Below are 19,503 nucleotides of genomic sequence, written 5' to 3' on the forward strand. Positions count from 1 at the left end.
TAAATATATTTCTTTTTATTTTATAATTTTATTTTACGTATTAAACAGTATTTTAATCTAATATTTAAAATAAAAAAAGTATCAAATAACATATGCAATTCAAACGTTACCATCATGATTTAACATGTCATATGTTATTTTATACAATCGAGATAAAAATAATATTTCTTAACCAAATATATGTATAATACAAAATAAATAATACATTGTTGTAGAAAAATAATTGGATGAACTATAGATATTTAAAAGGTGTCTCTTTCATGGGAAAAAAATAGGTTACATTATTTTTATTTTCATTTTAGATAATGAAATTTGTCAAGCCAAATAAAATGAATTGTTTATCTGAGATCAATGTAGATTTTCTTCCTTTATTGTCCATATCTTAATACTTTGAAAGTTGTATTGCAACCCATACCGTGAAGCTACTGAAAATCAAAGATATTTGATTTGGTCATCATTTGGATAAGATAATGATATTTCAAACATTATTTTATAACATTTTAATATTATTTAGGTGTTATTATGTAATTGATCGATATTAATTTTTATAATTATTATTATTGATTATAAAATAATTTTAAATGAATTCGTAATAATGCGTAAATGATATTAAAATGTTATAAAAAAAATATCATTGTCTTTTCATATATGTCATATTATAGTTATGTTTCTAAATATTTAACTTTTCATAGGTAGTAAATTATTGGTTTAATACCGCTTTTGGTCCCTAGTTTAGGAAGTTTTGTTCAATATGGTCCTACCTTTTCTTTTTAATAACAATTGATCCCACTTTTTGAAAAAACTGTTCAATTGACTCCTTTTTTGTTACGACGTCAATTTTCTAACGGTGCCGGTTACAACGTCAATAAGTTCTTTCATGCATTCACCTATCCAAATGTTATTTTAACAGTCGTGACATAATGTTATGTTAAAAATCATGTCATCATCGTATACAATAAGGACTATAATAAACAATTTAAATTTGAATATGAGACCACTATGAACAAAAAGAACTCAATTGAATAGTTTTTTCAAAAGGTGAAATCAATTGTTATGAAAAAAAAAGATAGAACCATATTAAATAAACCCTCCCAAACTAGAGACCAAAAACGGTATTAAACCTAAATTATTTTATTAATTCTTTAACAAATAATAATCGACTTTAATGACTTTGGGTGCCAATCGTAGGACAACAAATAAAATGACGTAATCGATGACTGAATCTTTTGATTACAGTGGCATCAAGATCTACTTGTGCAAATATCTAAATATCTAAATTCACTGTTCTCAAAAATCAAAACATGTTTTGTTTTTGTTTCCAAACAGTGGCAATAATACTAATAAATTACGATAATGAGTCAAACGATGATGAGACAGTTTTGTGAAATCAATAGTTTTGTAAACGCTCTTTTTCTTAATATATTTTTAGTTTATTAGTTTAGGGGTTTTTTATATTATATAGTTTTCAATTTTTTATATCACAGATGGGTGGTGGTGCAAGTTCATCGAATAATATAAGCTATTCAAGCAAGAGAAGAAAAATAAATAAAAATTTAAAATTTAAGCGTGACAAAACTTCTCTAAGATTACATATAATAAAAGGACTGAATGGTTATCTAGAGTTATTTGTTTATAAGGTTTAATTGAAATTATTTATAAAGATTTAGATTAATAATTTTGTTTTTTTAGGTTAAATATTTTTCTATTTATAAATTTAAACAAAAAATTAAAATCAAACAAGAAGAAGTCAATGTTCCAATTTCATTTGATTTTGAAACAGTCAATTATGAGCTAACTTTCCCAATTTTGACTAGATTTACTAAACATAATAATAAGAATAGAATGAAAAGAAAAACACTTAGACAATTACGAAAATTCTCCTTCTTGTGACATTCTTTAGTTGTATATCTAATTCTCAAGACCTTCCAGAAATATCGCATTTCTCAAAAAAATTTCAATGTTTGTAGAAGAATAAACAAGAAGAATTGACTAAGTAAAAGTCAACATTTTCATTTAGTAATTTAGGGTTGTATTCAGAAACTTCTTCTTCAGAAGCACAAATAATGCACTTTCAAAGTGTAAACCCTATCCGACCCAATCCATAGGGCTACTTCTTCTCACACCCAAAATTTGCTTTTTGCACCTGTTATTTTTGTAAATGTCTATTTTGTCCTCGTTGTTTTATAATTTATTGTGTTGGGTATCTTTTTAGTTTCTGAAACTATGTACGTTGTACAAAAACTAACTATGACGTACACAGTTTTGTACGTTATAATAAGTCTACGCATTTTATGACATAGCAAAAATTTATGTCATAATAGCCTGAACATATTATGACACCAATTCGAAACAATTTTCTCCAATATTCATATAAAAAAAATGGACTGATTTTAGAAACTGCATCATAACATGTTCAGATGACGTAAATTTTTGCTACGTCATTAAATATGTAGACCTATTATGACATATAAAACTATGTACGTTATAACTCAGTTTTTGTACATCATAAAATATAATTTTTGTACTAGTGAAAGAATATTTATAACTTCTACTCCACAATTCATTTTCACCAATATACTATTCAAAAATATATTTTAAATTATACCATTCGTAAATTTAATAATTTTAAATTGTTTAATTTATAAATAAGCTGAATCAATACTTTCATTTCTATTTGGATATTTAATTTGTTTCCATTCTTATATTAGTTTGTCGAGTTCTTATATCTTTTTTAATTAAGTTCTTTTTTTACTAATTAAGTTCTAACTTAAAAAAAAATCTCTTACATAATATCTCTTACATAATCTCTTACATAATATCTCTTACATAATCTCTTACATAGGAAGAAATTATTTTTTATTACATTTCCAATTAAAAAGATTATAAATTAAATTACCAAAACTCTTAACATAATATCTTTACTAACCTTTCACATGATTTTATTTATGTCTAATTTTACGAAAAAATAAAATAAAAAATTAGAGAGAAGTGCCAAAACGATTAGTTTTAAAGAAGGTTGTATAAACCCATACTTCGAGAGAACGAAAACAAAACCCTTGCGCTCTCGCTTCGCATAGCAACTTTCTCGCACTAGTTTAGCCAACTCTACCTTCTTCCGCGGTCAGTTTCTCGGGTTCTCTGTATGTTCAACCATTTTATGCATTTTGATTCTCGTTCTTCTCTCCGTTAGCAAGTTCCTTTATGTTACCAAAATTCTTATTCTTGTGACATCCTTTAGTTGTATACCTAATTCTCAAGACCTTCCAAAAACATCACATTCCTCAAGAAATTTTCAATGTTTGTAGAAGAATAAACATTCAGGTAAAAAGAATTGACTAAGTAAAAGTCAACATTTTCATTTAGTAATTTAGAATTGTGTTCATAAACTTCTTCAGAAGCACAAATAATGCACTCTCAAAGTGTAAACCCTATCCGACCCAATCCATAAGGCTCCTTCTTCTTATACCTACAAATTTGCTTTTTGCACCTGTTATTTTTGTAAATGTCTGTTTTGTCTTCGTTGTTTTATAATTTATTGTGTTGGGTATCTTTTTAGTTTCTGAAAGTATGTACGTCGTAAAAAAACTAATTATGACCTACATAACTCGTTTTTATACGTTATAAAATATAATTTTTGTACGTCATAAAATATGATTTTTTACTAGTGAAAGAATATTTAGAACTTTTACTCCACAATTCATTTTCACCAATATACTATTCAAAAATATATTTTAAATTATACAATTTGTAAATTTAATAATTTTAAATTGTTTAATTTATAAATAAGCTGAATTAATACTTTGATTTCTATTTGGATATTTAATTTGTTTCAATTCTTATATTACTTTGTCGAGTTCTTATATTTTTTTAATTAAGTTCTTTTTTTACTAATTAAGTTTTAACTTTAAAAAAATCAACCTTTTCTCATACCTCGAAAAGGTGCAGGGAGGAATTATGGTAGTACAATAAGGAGAAACCAATCCATTACCATAAGTTTAAGGGAATTGTTCCCTCCACCTCCCCGATTTCACCCTCCATTTCCCCAAATTTTTGTAACTTTCTTTTAAATACAAAAATAACCTTTCTTTATTTTTATTTTACTTTTCTAACCCTATTTAATAGTAACCCTAATTTTCTACTTTTTAATTTCCAGCCCACCTCCCCTTCTCTTCTCTCACCACCAGATCTGTTGCATTTTCTAAACTTTTTGCTTCCGACGCTCAGTCTTCTCTTAATTTTTGGCTGGCCAAAAAGTCAGTTTGGTTGTTTCGTTCATAATAGCTTCTTAAGAGTATCAGTGTCTGTCTTCTCTGTGTTGCAGTGAGAGTAAAAAATATTAAAGAGAGAAACAACATAGAAGAGGAAGAGAATAGGAAGTTTCTGCGTTTTGATGAGGAGGGTGAGAAGGTATTGGATCCGCACCTATGGCACGCGTGTGCTGGTGGCATGGTTAAGATGAACAAGTGAATTCCAAAGTCTTCTACTTCCCACACCAACATTGATCTCAAGGTTCCGCCACACATTCTCTGCAACGTCGAAGCGGTAAAGTTCGTGGCGGACCCGGAAACCGATGAGGTCTTCGCCAAACTGAGTCTGGTTCCTCTCAGAAACTCGGAACTCGGTCCCGACGCGGAGGGGTGCTGACGTGGCAGAGGCTTTGGAGAAGCCCGCGTCTTTCGCGAAGACTCTGACGCAGTCGGACGCCAACAATGTTGGCGGGTTTTCGGTGCCGCGGTACTGCACGGAGACGATTTTTCCGCGGCTAGACTACTCGACAGAGCCGCCGGTGCAGACGGTGGTGGCAAAGGACGTGCAGGGGGAGACGTAGAGGTTTCGGCACATACCGAGGGACTGCACGGAGACGATTTTTCCGCGGCTAGACTACTCGACAGAGCCGCCGGTGCAGACGGTGGTGGCAAAGGACGTGCAGACGTAGAGGTTTCGGCACATACCGAGGGACGCGACGTCGACACTTCCTGACGACTGGGTGAAGCAGTTTCGTAAACCAGAAGAAACTGGTGGCTGGGGATTTTGTGGTGTTTCTGAGGTCTGAAAATGGAGAGTTGTAGAAGGGAATTGGGTTTCGCCTTAAACGGATGATCACATCCGTAACCAAAAGCCGATATCCGTATAAGCGGTTCCATCCCTCGACGAAAGTCCATATCCGCGTAAATAATAAAATTTTAACATTAAATATATATTTTTAGTAAAGGATAAAATAGGAATATAATAAATAAAACAAATGGTAAAAATGGAAAGGGGAGGTGTAGAGTGGAAATGGGGAGGTGCAGAGAGTAACACCCTAAGTTTAACTACATCAAATGCCAAAGCCCAGAAATTGAGATGCAATGGGCCTTTCCAATGATAAAGAGATAGAAAGAGAATTACTTCGTGCACATTCCATTATTATAATGTTTACAAGTACAACATATAAAAATAACTATTTATTTATTATGCCAACACGTGAAGATGTTGAAAGAAATTATGAACTTGAACCAACAACAATTGTTCAAAAGAAGAAATGTGACCTAGATAATTATTATTATTAACTTTTTTTTAAATTCACGAAAGTAATAGCATCCTGATTAGCATATGAGTTAGCATTTCGTGTTTAAAATATACCACTCGAGAGTTCCAAATAAATATATGTCAATATAATATATATAAATTTATACATGTATAACTTATAGATTTTTATATTTACTTGTTGCTCTAAATAAGTCATAATAAATTGAAATATACATTTTTAGTTGTATTTAGTTGTGTTAAAATAAAGTAAAGTTACTTAATTATTTTTTCATAGAAAGAAATTATTTTTTATTACATTTCCAATTAAAAAAATTATAAATTAAATTACCAAATCTCTTAACATAATATCTTTACAACCTTTCACATGATTTTATTTATGTCTAATTTTACGAAAAAATAAAAAAAAAAATTAGAGAGAGGTGCCAAAACGATTCCTTTTAAAGAAGGTTGTATAAACCCATACTTCCAGAGAACGAAAACAAAACCCTTGCGTTCTCGCTTCGCATAGCAACTTTCTTGCACTCGCCTCGCCAACTCTACCTTCTTCCGGGGTCAGTTTCTCGAGTTCTTTGTTCAACCATTTTATGCATTTTGATTCTTGTTCTTCTCTCTGTTAGCAAGTTCTTTTACTCTGCATCAACTTCTTAACTTCTATCATTTCAAATCGCGTTTCTTTTCTTACTCCATTTCTCACATTCGCATAGTAAATCTATGCTGCTTTCTCTTGTCCGAGCCAAACCCTGATTCCTTCTTTTTTTGATGGGATGGTATAGAACAATAGCTATACATGAATTTTATCAAGACTCGGGAATGCCTTAGTTGATAGATGTAAGAATTGCATTTGCTGTGTGAAACCTAGAACTAGATACAAAGGATTTAGGTTTTCTTGTGTGGACTTTGGACATAGTGGATTATTTATTTGTTTATTATTTTTTTTCCTGTTCTTTTGATAGATCTGTGTTAATTTAGTAGTTTGGTGGTAGATAATGATCTGGGAAAATTTACTTTATTTGTAGTTTTTTTTGAAGTGTAAACCGAGTGATATTTATGATAAGTGTAATCAGGCACTATATATGCATTGGGCTATATGGCAGTGCTTCTTTAGGGTGTATTTTTTTAAGTGATTTCATTGTTATCATTTTTCGGTTGGCCTGATCCTCTCATAGAATGTAAGTTTTTTTTTCCTGTGATTGATTACGTGACATGATTTGTCTCTATTCAGGTGATTGCATTTGAATTTTCCTGAAATGGCGGTAAGTTACATGCAATTTTGTTGTTTTCTTTTCTTACTTTTTTTTTTCTTCACCTGAGGATTTTTTTTGTGGTGAATGCTATAGATTGATAGAATTTTTAAAGATGAAGCCAGTGAAGAAAAAGGGGAGCGGGCCAGAATGGTTAGCATGTTATGATCTTATGTTTGTGCCATGTTTCCTTGAGAATAGTATAATGTTTATGATCTGTATCAGCAAATGTTTCCATGCATTATTACTTTTATGTGTGTTGAATGATTTGGTTTTGTGCAGGCTTCTTTTGTTGGGGCCATGGCTATTGCTGACTTGGTCAAGACAACCTTAGGACCAAAGGGAATGGTAAAATCTCTTCTTGGCTCATTCGGTTAAGTGGTGGTGATAAATGCTTTATTTTCTACTCCTTGCCAATTCATATGCCTTGGGTGTGATTACTGCAGGATAAAATTTTGCAGTCTACAGGTAGAGGACGTGAAGTTACTGTCACTAATGATGGGGCTACAATTTTGAAGTCCCTCCATATTGATAATCCAGCTGCTAAAGTCCTTGTGGGTATCCTTATTAAGTTATATTGTTGTGGTGAAAGCAACTTAGAAAATTTGGATTTTGGAGAGAGCTAATGTGAAATTCTTATTTATGTTACCTAAGGGTTTGATAGTTACTTGATGAATAGTTTTTTAACCATGGAAAACGCATAATATAATGAATCCAAAGTGAGAAGTCACAATTTTGAATTTCTGAAGCAGATGATAAACTCCTAGTTTCATGGAAGTCCCTAATCACCGGAAAGCTAATTGATGTAGGAGTCAAAACCAAAGAACAGATTACTATCTTGATAGATTAAAGGCCAGCATTAATTTAAGGAACCTGCAATTTTGAAAGAGTCAGACTATGTTGCAGTTCACTACAATATGGCACCCACCAATGTGAGGCAGCATAAGTGAACTGAACTAGAAAAGGGTCTCCAAATTTCTCAAAATAGTAACTCAAATTTCTCTAACACTCATGTAAGTGAATGACCAACTTTTGAATAATTTTATCTAGCGGTAACGTTATTTGCCACATATTTATCTTTAAGGTGACAAGCAATTTGTTAGTTGCATAACACCCATCCAGATACGGTTGAGTGTTTGCTCATTTGTAATTTTGCTTCCTTGTAAGTTATAGTTCACAGTTCACCATTATATGGCACCCACCAATGTGAGGCAGCATAAGTGAACTGAACTAGAAAAGGGTCTCCAAATTTCAAAATAGTAACTCAAAAATTTCTCTTACACTCATGTAAGTGGGTGGCCAACTTTTGAATAATTTTAACTAGTAGTAATGTTATTTGCCAGATATTTATCTTTAAGGTGGCAAGCAATTTGTTAGTTCCATAGCACCCATCCAGATTCGGTTGAGTGTTTGCTCATTTGTAATTTTGCTTCCTTGTAAGTTATAGTTCACAGTTTCTAGTCTTGGAAGCAACCTCTCTAGTTTTGAATGTGAGGGTGGGGTATAAGGTTGTGTGCATACCCAACCCAGATCCCATTTGGTGGGAGCCTTGTGTGTTTGGTCATCCTTATGATACCCATCCAGTTATTATTGAGAGCATTGGTGTGGATATTTTAAGATAACCATCCTTAATGTAAGTTAGACATATCAAAAGTACAAGATGATGAAGTTGGGGATGGAACCACCTCTGTTGTTGTTTTGGCTGGTGAACTTTTAAGGGAGGCAGAAAAGCTGGTTGCTACCAAGATTCATCCAATGACAATAATATCAGGTTCAGTTCTTTTCTTTTCTACAGTGGCTCAACTGCTCTTATCCTGAAAATGTCATGTTTTCATATTAATGAATTTTCTACTGACAACTTCAGTGATTACTCTTTGAATACAAGACAATATATTCAATAAGTAATTCTTGTATTGGATAAGAAAGCAACATTTTTCTTATTGTGCTTCATCTGTTTTTAAATTGTATTTAGAATATAATGTCTTTGTTTCTAACATGATGGAGTGTTCCTTTGGAGCTTGATATTAAATAGGAATGCAAAGCCTAGTGTTAAAAAATTTTGGTGTTTGTTTTCTAATTAAAGTAGGAATTAATTTGTTGCTTGATATTAAATAGGAATGCAAAGCCTAGTCAATGAAATTTCCATTGTCAATCTTTTATTTCCCTTATTTCTAATGCTGCCCTATATGCACTTATTTTTCCACGTGGTTTCTAGGTTTCCGAATGGCAGCAGAGTGTGCTCAGAATGCTTTGTTAGAGAAGGTTGTGGACAACAAAGCTGATTCTGGTATTGTTTCTCCCACGTTTTTGTAGGATTTGTTTTCAGGGTTTTATAATTGTCACTGTTGCCTTTTAAACATTGTTGTTATTATCGTCGTGTTAGAAGGACCTGGCAAGGTATTTAGGCATTTTTGTGATTTGTTATCTGATATATTGATATAATTTAGTGGATTGTGCAGAGAAATTCAGGTCAGACTTACTGAACATTGCAATGACAACTTTGAGCTCCAAGATTCTTTCACAGGACAAGGAGCATTTTGCAAATTTAGCTGTGGATGCTGTAATGAGGCTAAAGGTAAATTGTGCTCTTGCTGTGAATATCAGTTTTCAATTTTAATAGATATAGCACATAGATTTAGTCAAAATTTTTCCCTAGATGAACTCCCGTCTTGATACACAAGATTCAAACCTAATCAATTTATTTTTCCACATACTCAAATGAACTTTCTTGAAAGTGTTAGTAGGAAGTTGGATTAAATGAATATCTGCTGTTTCATAATCATTTCTTACCGTATGAATGTGGCTGTTCAAATGTATTCCAATCCATAAATAACAATATACCGACCGATTTCATAATAGTGAATTTGGAATACTCTGTAGAACTCACATATTATTTGTTTAACTATTTATTTTACTGGTTTATGACAGCTTTTCATGTTGAGTAGTGATTTTTCCTTTTTCTAGATGGCCTTAAAATAGGAAGTTTACTTCAGTTGTTTTGTTAATTTTGTAATATGGGCTATTCAATGATTTTACTGTGCAAACAAATGTTTATTATGCTTCAATATTTATTTTATTAGTTTGAGCTATATTTTGGTTAAATATGTCTTTTCATTCTTTCATCTTCTTATCTCCATCCTTTCAATGGTTATTTTCATATGCAGGGAAGCACTAATTTAGAATCTATCCAGATTATTAAAAAACCCGGAGGCTCATTGAAGGATTCATTCTTAGATGAAGGGTAATATTGCTGAAAAGTTGGACTAGTTTGCAGTTTACGAAAAGGAATTTTTCAACTAGTTGCTGAATCCTTATTATTATTGTATTGAGTTGCACAGCACAGTTTCCTAGAAACTTGTGCAGAGTCGTGCTCATAAAAAAGATAATTATCAAATTCTGCAATTTCATCTGTAACGGAGGATTTTGTGATAATAATCTTGTTTCTTTTTTCTTCTAAGCATTGCTTAACATTGCATTGCCCTGGCAAAGTGTAAGCTATCTTAATTGAATTCATATTTTTTGTCAGATTCATTCTTGACAAGAAAATCGGTATTGGACAACCCAAACGGATTGAGAATGCAAAGATACTGGTGGCCAACACTGCCATGGATACAGACAAAGTGAAGATATATGGTGCACGTGTTCGTGTTGATTCTATGGCCAGAGTTGCTCAGATTGAAACAGCTGAGAAAGAAAAAATGAGAGAAAAGGTGCAGAAGATAATAGGTCATGGTATCAACTGTTTTGTTAACAGGCAGTTAATTTACAATTTTCCAGAGGAGCTCTTTGCTGATGCGGGGATATTGGCTATTGAGCATGCTGATTTTGATGGTATTGAGCGTCTGGCTCTGGTAACCGGTGGTGAAATTGCATCAACCTTTGACAATCCCGAGTCCGTTAAGCTTGGGCATTGTGACCTTATTGAGGAGATTATGATTGGCGAGGATAAACTGATTCATTTCTCTGGTGTTGCTATGGGTCAGGCCTGTACAATAGTTCTGAGAGGTGCCAGGTACATTTTATTCTTTTGTTATTACGAAATTTATTTCCAGTGTTCTTTTACATAGTTAGGCAATTTAATATTTATAACATGCTACATCAAATTTTGTCAGCTGAAGTTTTGATATTTTGGAAATAGGGTTTGTTTGTAATATTCTGTATCTATCAACCATGACCAGAATCATTAACTATTTGTAGTGGATTATAATCTTATGCTGTTTCCGTGATGACTTACTGAAATTTCACACCTACAATTGTACAACACAGTGATTTAACTACCAAGTGCTGGATTTCTGAATGTTACTTGCTTTATTTGAGTGTCTTAATGTCTCGATGTCATCACACTGATGCCTTTATGTAGTGCTGGTCAAATGTTATATTCAGTCGGTGCATTGTTAGGTGGACATTTAGGAGCGTTTTCTTTGTATGAATAGGCCTTCTTTTTAAGTAAACTAGAACAAATGTTTGTATGTGCAACTTTAAGTCTGATGCATCTGCTTTTTTGGCAGCCACCATGTTCTCGATGAGGCTGAGAGGTCATTGCATGATGCCCTGTGTGTGCTATCACAGACTGTGAATGACAGCAGAGTGTTGCTAGGAGGTGGGTGGCCGGAGATGGTGATGGCAAAGGAAGTGGATGCATTGGCTAAGAAAACTCCTGGAAAGAGGTCTCTTGCTATTGAGGCATTCTCCCGTGCACTCTTGGCTATTCCAACAATCATTGCTGATAATGCTGGTTTGGACAGTGCTGAGTTGATTTCTCAGCTCCGTGCAGAGCATCAGAAGGAGGGATGTACTGCAGGAATTGATGTTATTTCTGGTTCTGTAAGTATTGAAACCAAGAGTTTGGTGAATGTGTTGAGTGACTATCATGATGTATGATATTGCCTTGTTTATATTTTCTCTTGGGGTTGGTTGTATGAAGTGTACTCTTGTTAGGAGAGTTTTTTCATTTTGTTATGTAATGTTTTACTGCATCTTTATGTATATTGGTAGCTGATCGTTTTTAATTTTCACTGGTCATATACTGATTTCTGGTTCAGGGTTAAGGGTTTTTAGGATCATATACTATTTTTGGTGTTTAGTTTGATGTACCTTATAGAAATATAAAATGTGTATATGTTCATGGAGGGTATGTGCCTAATGCCGGGTAATTTAGGACCCGTCATTAATGAGTGTGTTAAAGTTTAAGATATTAGTAAGAGCAGTGTGTTAAAGTTTAAGATATTAGTAAGAGCAGAATTTTACGAAGGTTTATGTGTAGTTGTAGTGTGTACACTTCTGTTCTAGTTTTACCTATGTTTTTGATTTTGTGGAAGGTTGGAGACATGGCTGAAAGGGGTATATGCGAAGCATTCAAAGTCAAACAAGCTGTGTTGCTATCTTCAACAGAGGCAGCTGAGATGATCCTCAGAGTTGACGAAATCATCACATGTGCTCCAAGGAGAAGAGAAGATAGAATGTAAAATATGGTGAAGGTACCTTGGCATTTTTAGGCGTACCACTAGCAAGAGTGCTGTTATATTTTGAAAAAACTGGTTGTAATGCTAAAAGTTTGTTAGGTAAATTTTTGATTTCGTTTTGCAACCCAGTGGATTGCACTGAGAATTAATTATGTTTATTTGAATTTAAAAACACTATCTTTCATTTTTCAACAAGTTATCTTTTAAGATTTTTCCTTTAACTTGCGTCTTCAGAGATACGGCACTCTTACAAAAAATTTATAGATACAAAAAATTTATAGACACGTAACCAATAAAATTGAAACTGGTTTTACGTTTGCTTATGCGAGTTTATTACTACTGTTAAAGACATGAATGGCTTTTGTTAGTTATAGTGATTTCAGCGAATGGGCGATGCTACAGAAATCAGAGTAACCTTTCATGAAAGGTTGGGTGAGTTTTCCGGTGGATATTCCTAACAAAATAGGTCGCTGTAAACCCATATTTTATTGTTACACATTCACACTAATTTGTTATATATATATATATATATATATATATATATATATATATATATATATATATATTATTGATTTCGGTCTAATAATAATAAAATTATTGTATTATAAGAAATGAATATTTATCTACTTATTATCACCTATAGATATTTAACATTTTAGGGAGAATTCCTTAAAAAAAAATCAAGTAATTGAATTTTTTAGGATTAGATATTTTTTAGCTTTTTAATTTTAAATGAAAATTAAAATTAGTCTTTTCGAAATTTTGAACGAATTTAATCTCTTATCTTTAGAACTGTGTGAATTTAATTTTTTAATTAAATTTTGTTAAATTTATTTAATGTTTCAAATGTATTTTTAATAGATATCTTATTTTCGAAAAGTTTGTCAGATAAAAAGTCTGACTTGCAGAAGAAAAAGGAGATTTCTACATAATTATATGTCTTGATTTCTTTTCTAACTAAGGCAATAATCTCTTTACGTTTCGGTTCTCTCCAAACTGAGATATAATTTCATAATAACTACAAAAATTGTCATCGTGTTTTTATATAGTTTGATTTTTCTAAAACCGAAATATATAATTAAAAATCTTTTTTTTTTACTAGTGTCTACTCTTATTTGTTTTTCCTCCACTACACTACTATCAATTTTGCTTCCATTGTCACTTTGACAGTTATTGCCCTCTCAACATTGGTGTCTCCTTCTCTTAACCCTCCTCCACTTTGTCGACAATATTAAATTAATTTATAACAATTTTCTCATTAGATTATTGACAGATTTATCATTTAGTTTAAAGAATTAAATTATTGAGAAAGTTATCAACAAATTTTTGAAAAAATTAATTATCGACAGATTTAAAAAAAATCATTACTAATAAATTTTCTTCAATATGATTAAAGTTCAAAATAATTATAAATTATAAATTACTGACAGAATTCATGAACAAATGTTACTGAAAAATCAATTATTGATAAAAAAAAAATTTGATTGCTAATGTAAATTCTAATTTATAGACTGATGTATTATCTATGAATAAGTGATAATTAAAATTCTGAAATTCACTAGTTAAATTCATTAATATTTAACAGTTTTTTTTTTACCATTAAAGTGGGTAATCTAATTTTTCTTAAAAGTATTTACATTGAAATAGTTCTCATAAGTACTCTATTAAAATTTTATACATTTTATGATATTTTCTAATTCTTCTATTAAGCAATTAAATTCTATGAAATATTTATAAGAGAAATTTTACAAAATATGGATATTTTAGTAATCATGTAACTAAAATATTTATAGTTATAAATTAGTGATAATAAAAAGTTAGACAAGACATTTATTATTAAGACAAAAGTGAATGAAAATGATAGAATATTTACTTAAGAATATATAGTCCAAATGAAAAGATTTATGATTTGATTAATTCAATTTTTATCATTAGACAGTTGATATAAGAGTAGTAGTCTGTAACTTGAACTACTTATCTTCTATTGTAGAATTGTTGTAAAATAATTTATCGATTGGCCTTCTGAAAATCAAATATATGAGTTTGATTGAAATAACAATTGTGCCTAAATCTATAATCTATGACTAATTAATAATTAAGGTGCATCTCTTTCCATTACATCCCTAATAATATAAAAGTAATTTGACCAATCAATGCTTTAACTATTTTTCTTTTAGCAGCAATCAGTCAATCAACCAATCCTTGGCTATTTAAAAAAACAATAAAGAATATTTAAAGTAAATATTTCTTTTAACTGATTATTTAAGAAATATTTAGTCAGATTAAATAATGATTTTTTACACAAGATTTAATTAATTAATTGGGAGGTGTTTAGTGTAAGTTAAATTCTTTGAGACGTTTTTAATTCACATAAATAAAAATAAAAATAATTAGTTCAACATCGAATTATAAACTGGGAGTCCATTTTATGAATAAACATTTCTTAATCTAATTTGTCACTTGATAATAACAATCATCTCTTAATATTGAAAACATGATATTAGTATTGGTGATGTGCAAAGAATGATAGAATAGATAGAGGTCGGACACAAATCATATAAAATATGTGAAATTGAAGTATAAGACAATAGAAATATATCATTTTTGGTAATTGACAGGTATTGCATGTTGTTTGTATATAAATATTGACAGGTTTTTATTGGGATTGTCTTTTGATTGTATATAAATATTGGCATATTTATTTAGTTGTGGATAATATAACCTACTGTATTGATTGTATATTTTTCGGTTATCAACTATTTTTTTTTATCTTTAAATATGCATGTGCTTAACTTATTGACAAATATGTAATGTTATAAATTAATGCATCCTAATAGTATTTGTCAATAATAATAATTTACTTACATCTCATATATTGTCGATATTTTTTGAAATATTTCATAAATCTCTCAATAAATTCTACATATGGATAAATTAAATTTTATCAATAATGTTTTTGTCTATAAATCATAATATCAGTAAAAAATTGTAAATTATCAATAGATTCGTTTTCAACAAATTATGACCCTCATTAATATTGTTTTTTTTTATTGCTTATCATTATTTAGAAATATGGTTTAAACAGACATATTTTATGTGGAAAATATGACAGTTTAATAACTGTCGTATTATAATATAAAAAGCGACAATTTTAAAAACTCGTTCTTGTCATAATTTATACGTTTTTTTTTTTTGCTGTGATAAATAATAATTGATGACATTTCATTCATGTTAGGGTTCAAACGTCAAATAATTCACAAAGAAGAAAGTAGATTTGATGTTAGAAAATGACAAATTAAATTAAAAATTATTAGAAACGTATTATGAAAAGCAAATTGGACTTGGTTTAATTCAGGCTAAGAAAATTAAAAATAATAAGAGACTAAAACAAGTATACAAAAACTACACGAGATTATTATTATTGTTGAGTCTACTGAGAAGGAAGTTTATCGAGAGACACAAACACCAATAACAAGAGTCTAACTATATTGGAGATTGACAAATTTAAACCAATAAGTTAACGGGTCTTTCACCTTTATATATGTCCTACTTTTTTATTTTTATTCAAAGTAAGACTTAGACTAACACTTCAATTATCAACAATTATAATTAAAAAGATTAGAGGACAAATTATTCATGTATTATATTAGGATAATTAAGAACATGATGAGGAAGATATGACTGATAGAGAATTCAAGTACATTTATTATTATAGGATAAGAACATTTATCTAAAAACAAATCCAACCTAATTACTTGACACCATACTTCACAAGTCCAGGAATGTGAGTGTTTAACATATAAGGAGTCCAATCAATGGTTGTGGGATCAAAGTTAAATCTTCCAACATCATCGTCATCTTTTCCCTTCATTTTTGTCATCCTTAAATTTTCTGCGTTCTTGTCATCGAAGCTGTGTCATTGACCATCCACAAAAAATACATCATATATACATAAAACCAAAATTGGAACATCAATTTAAGAGTATTTTCTTCTTACATTCCATCAAAGAGGACATAAGGTTTATAAAGTCTCATTATTCCCATCATCTTTTTCACTTTCTGTTTACTTTCATTGTGAAATGCCTCGTGACTGTAGCAGCACATTTTGTTCATCACGTTCAATCCCTTCAAAGTATAAAATAAGAAACAAAAATTCAATTAGAAAGTGCAAAAATGGCATAGTGCTTTAATTTCCATGAAAAAATTAGGTGCAAACCTTGAGAGCTAGCATGTACCGAATGTTGATGTATCTGTCAAATGAACTCACACTAGACATCCACGTAATTTTCTTGGGAACAGCCACTGGTTTTCCATACATGTCTGTCAAAGGATGTTTTGTAAAGTATTGATGGGCCAAGTCCTCAAGATCAGAAATTCTGAATGGATTTCTCAGTGAAGAACCAATATGATAAATCAATGTCTTTGAAGAACTCTTTGAACAAGCCTCCAGTGCTACTATCATGGAGTTTATCACCATGTCTGCAGGTATCTGCATATATACATAATCATTTCAATGTATTCTTCAGTTTTAAATTGAAAAATGAGAGAAAAAGAAATGAATAAATTGATAACTTGCCGCATCTATAATTGTACTCCGACGACCAATGCTTCTTGTTAACTTTCCTTTACCGTACATCACAACAAAGAGGTCCAAAGTTCTGCATTCACGTAATTAAATTGTGTAAGAATTTCTTTCAACATACACTTAAAAGATAAAGAGAAGATTCATAATATATATACAAATCTCATTTAATAATATTTTTGATATATAATTTTTCTGAACATTCTCATAATTATTTGAAATAAATACCTGACACCTTCAATCCAACCAGGAAATAGTTCAGAGTAAGTGCTGAGTATTACGGTGGGGCGTGCAATGATCAATGGTATATCACCTTTCATGTTCATCAAAATCTGTTCCCCCATTGCTTTTGTAAATGCATACACATGGTAAATCAAGATTTGGACATAAACTTAGAAAAACGGTTAACTGAAAAGAAATTGTTTCTCTTCAGTTAATTGTTTTTCTAAGTTTATGTCCAATCTTGAGGACCCATTTAGGGTCTCACCCATATGAAAAGGTTTTTCTGTCACAAGTCCTTTGTGTTGGGATAAACTTAAATTTAAAGATTTATTATTTTGTTAGTTTTGAACTTAGTAATATTTGGTTTGATTTTGATTGAAATAAAATAGGATGGACAGTTATGATTTTGGCTTATCTAGGTAGAATATTATTTTGTGATAGAATAAGGAGATTTTGTTGTTAGGTAAGTTGATATTTTATTGTCAATTTTTATTATTTGTAATTGGCCCAAAGCCCAAGTTGCACCTATTTAAAGGTTGCCAAATTTTAATGAAATAACCCACTATGGAATTAAGAGTAATATTATTTGTGTGGGTAAAACCCACAATGGATTGAAGAGTAAAATTATTTGTGTGTGTTCACCGTTTTTCCCAACAGGTGGTATCAGAGCTCATGGTTCAAGACAGGGCTCAGCCGAGTATGTTCCCCCATGATCAGGTGAGCCAGGCAGGAGGCAGTGGTCGTCGGATGAATCATGAGAGGTGGGGAGAGCAAGTGAAATGCTCAAGTGTTTGACCATGAATTGAGAAAGAGAAGTGATGACCATGGTATACTCGAGGAGTCGATGGTTTGCCGTTTGCCTTGGTGACAGTTGGTAATGCTTCCGCTAGAGGGGGAGTGAGTGAGAGAAAAAGAAAACAAAAAAAAAGAGAAAGAGAGAGTAAGAGATGACTAATCTTGCAAACAGTGTTTTTTCATATTCTTTACGATGAAAGCGAGAGAAGGACATTCTACGAGATTGTAGAAGAGTTCACAACGAGTATAGTGATCCCTATACCAAAAGTCTTCCTGGAAAAGGGTACTCAGGTAAGCGAGTTCCGGAAAGTCTTATTCAGGTAAGCGAGTTCGGTTGGAAAGGTCTACTCGTGGTTATGGAGGCACACTGGCAGTAGATATTTTAGTCACTAGTTCAAGTGCTTCAGGAAAAGTTTGGAACAATCAAGACCCTAGACGATCTGGGAGAAGGAAGGAAGAATTTAAGTTTATGGGGGAGTTTGTTGGGATAAACTTAAATTTAGAGATTTATTATTTTGTTAGTTTTGGGCCTAGTAATATTTGGTTTGATTTTGATTGAAATAAAATAGGATGGACAGTTATGATTTTGGTTTATCTAGGTAGAATATTATTTTGTGATAGAATAAGGAGATTTTATTGTTAGGTAAGTTGATATTTTATTGTCAGTTTTTATTATTTGTAATTGACCCAAGGTCCAAGTTGCACCTATTTAAAGGTTGCCAAAGTTTAATGAAATAACCCACCATAGATTGAAAAGTAATATTATTTGTGTGGGTCAAACCCACAATAGATTGAAAAGTAAAATTATTTGTGTGGGTTCACCGAACAGGTGGTATGAGACCCCAACACTTTGCACTCACCGCATACGTAAGCTGAAAACAAAAATGAATGCTTAGTTTAATGTTATTCTGTTAATAACATCAAAGCTTTTCCACGTTTGTTATTATAAACACGTACCTGTCGATACATGAAGAAGCATTTGTAATTTACTACAGTTCTTGGCAAAGTTCAGAACATTAAGAGCACCCATCGTATTAATCCCCATAGCAACATCCAATCTGTTAGCAAAAGAAACAACAATATTGAAAATTAACGTATCAGACATTATAAGCATTCACTATTTTTAGTTTAAAAGCAATTAAACTATAAGACATCATAAACTAGGACATGGAGAAATGAACAAACATCATTTTTCACTTAAGTCTGAATATGCTACTAATAATAATTAACCTCTCATAAAACTTGGTAGTAGCAGCAGAATTTATTATGATGTCTGTCTCTTCCAACAACTTTTCCCTCAGCTTTGTGTCTTTGACTCCCAAGTTCTCAACAGAAACATCTCCACCGACAGCCAACACCTTCTCAGATATGAAGGAGACAAAATCTGCTCCCCACATTCCTCGTAGCACCCTGAACAAATCCTTCGACAGAACCTGATACGTATGTGCTCAGTTAAAGTTATGATTACAAATAAAGATAAGTAATTAATATCTTCTCTGCCAAAACTGCATTAACACTGACAAAGATTAATCATACTGTACTAATAATAAATTCTGTTGTACAAAGTATGTTACAACTTGGAAGAAGAAATACGTTTTGCCAGGAATACCGTTGCACCCATGACTAAAATGGCTTTGCCCTCTAGAAAGTTCTGAGCACTTCCAAACTCCAT

The 19,503-nt window shown here is 31.4% G+C and overlaps 2 protein-coding genes across 2 annotated transcripts; one reads left to right on the forward strand and one right to left on the reverse strand.

Moving 5' to 3' along the window:
* Positions 1-5,972: 5,972 nt before the first annotated feature.
* On the forward strand, positions 5,973-12,424 carry LOC106756547 (T-complex protein 1 subunit beta). The gene is made up of 12 exons (XM_014639020.2): positions 5,973-6,080; positions 6,752-6,782; positions 6,867-6,923; positions 7,053-7,118; positions 7,217-7,328; positions 8,413-8,541; positions 8,986-9,057; positions 9,230-9,345; positions 9,935-10,011; positions 10,297-10,782; positions 11,279-11,594; positions 12,089-12,424. Exons 2-12 carry the CDS (start codon positions 6,777-6,779, stop codon positions 12,233-12,235), a joined length of 1,584 nt encoding a protein of 527 aa, XP_014494506.1. The 5' UTR covers positions 5,973-6,080; positions 6,752-6,776; the 3' UTR covers positions 12,236-12,424.
* Positions 12,425-15,983: 3,559 nt separating this feature from the next.
* LOC106779802 (alcohol-forming fatty acyl-CoA reductase-like) lies at positions 15,984-19,503 on the reverse strand. The gene is made up of 9 exons (XM_022787296.1): positions 19,441-19,503; positions 19,062-19,264; positions 18,789-18,889; positions 18,692-18,703; positions 17,043-17,160; positions 16,809-16,890; positions 16,449-16,721; positions 16,230-16,357; positions 15,984-16,143 (listed from the first exon to the last, which is right to left on the reverse strand). The coding sequence occupies exons 1-9, from the start codon at positions 19,501-19,503 to the stop codon at positions 15,984-15,986; spliced, it is 1,140 nt and encodes a 379-aa protein (XP_022643017.1).

Source organism: Vigna radiata, chromosome 2, assembly GCF_000741045.1.
Source record: "Vigna radiata var. radiata cultivar VC1973A chromosome 2, Vradiata_ver6, whole genome shotgun sequence".
Lineage (NCBI taxonomy): Eukaryota > Viridiplantae > Streptophyta > Magnoliopsida > Fabales > Fabaceae > Vigna > Vigna radiata.

Coding starts and splice junctions, on each gene's coding strand:
- LOC106756547 (XM_014639020.2), top strand. Junction 9,346..9,934: donor ATGCTGTAATGAGGCTAAAG/GTAAATTGTGCT, acceptor TTTCATATGCAG/GGAAGCACTAATTTAGAATC. Junction 10,783..11,278: donor ATAGTTCTGAGAGGTGCCAG/GTACATTTTATT, acceptor CTTTTTTGGCAG/CCACCATGTTCTCGATGAGG.
- LOC106779802 (XM_022787296.1), bottom strand. CDS start 19,503: ATGGAGTTTGGAAGTGCTCAGAACTTTCTAGAGGGCAAAGCCATTTTA. Junction 18,890..19,061: donor ACTACCAAGTTTTATGAGAG/GTTAATTATTAT, acceptor TTTTGCTAACAG/ATTGGATGTTGCTATGGGGA. Junction 16,144..16,229: donor TATGTCCTCTTTGATGGAAT/GTAAGAAGAAAA, acceptor TCAATGACACAG/CTTCGATGACAAGAACGCAG.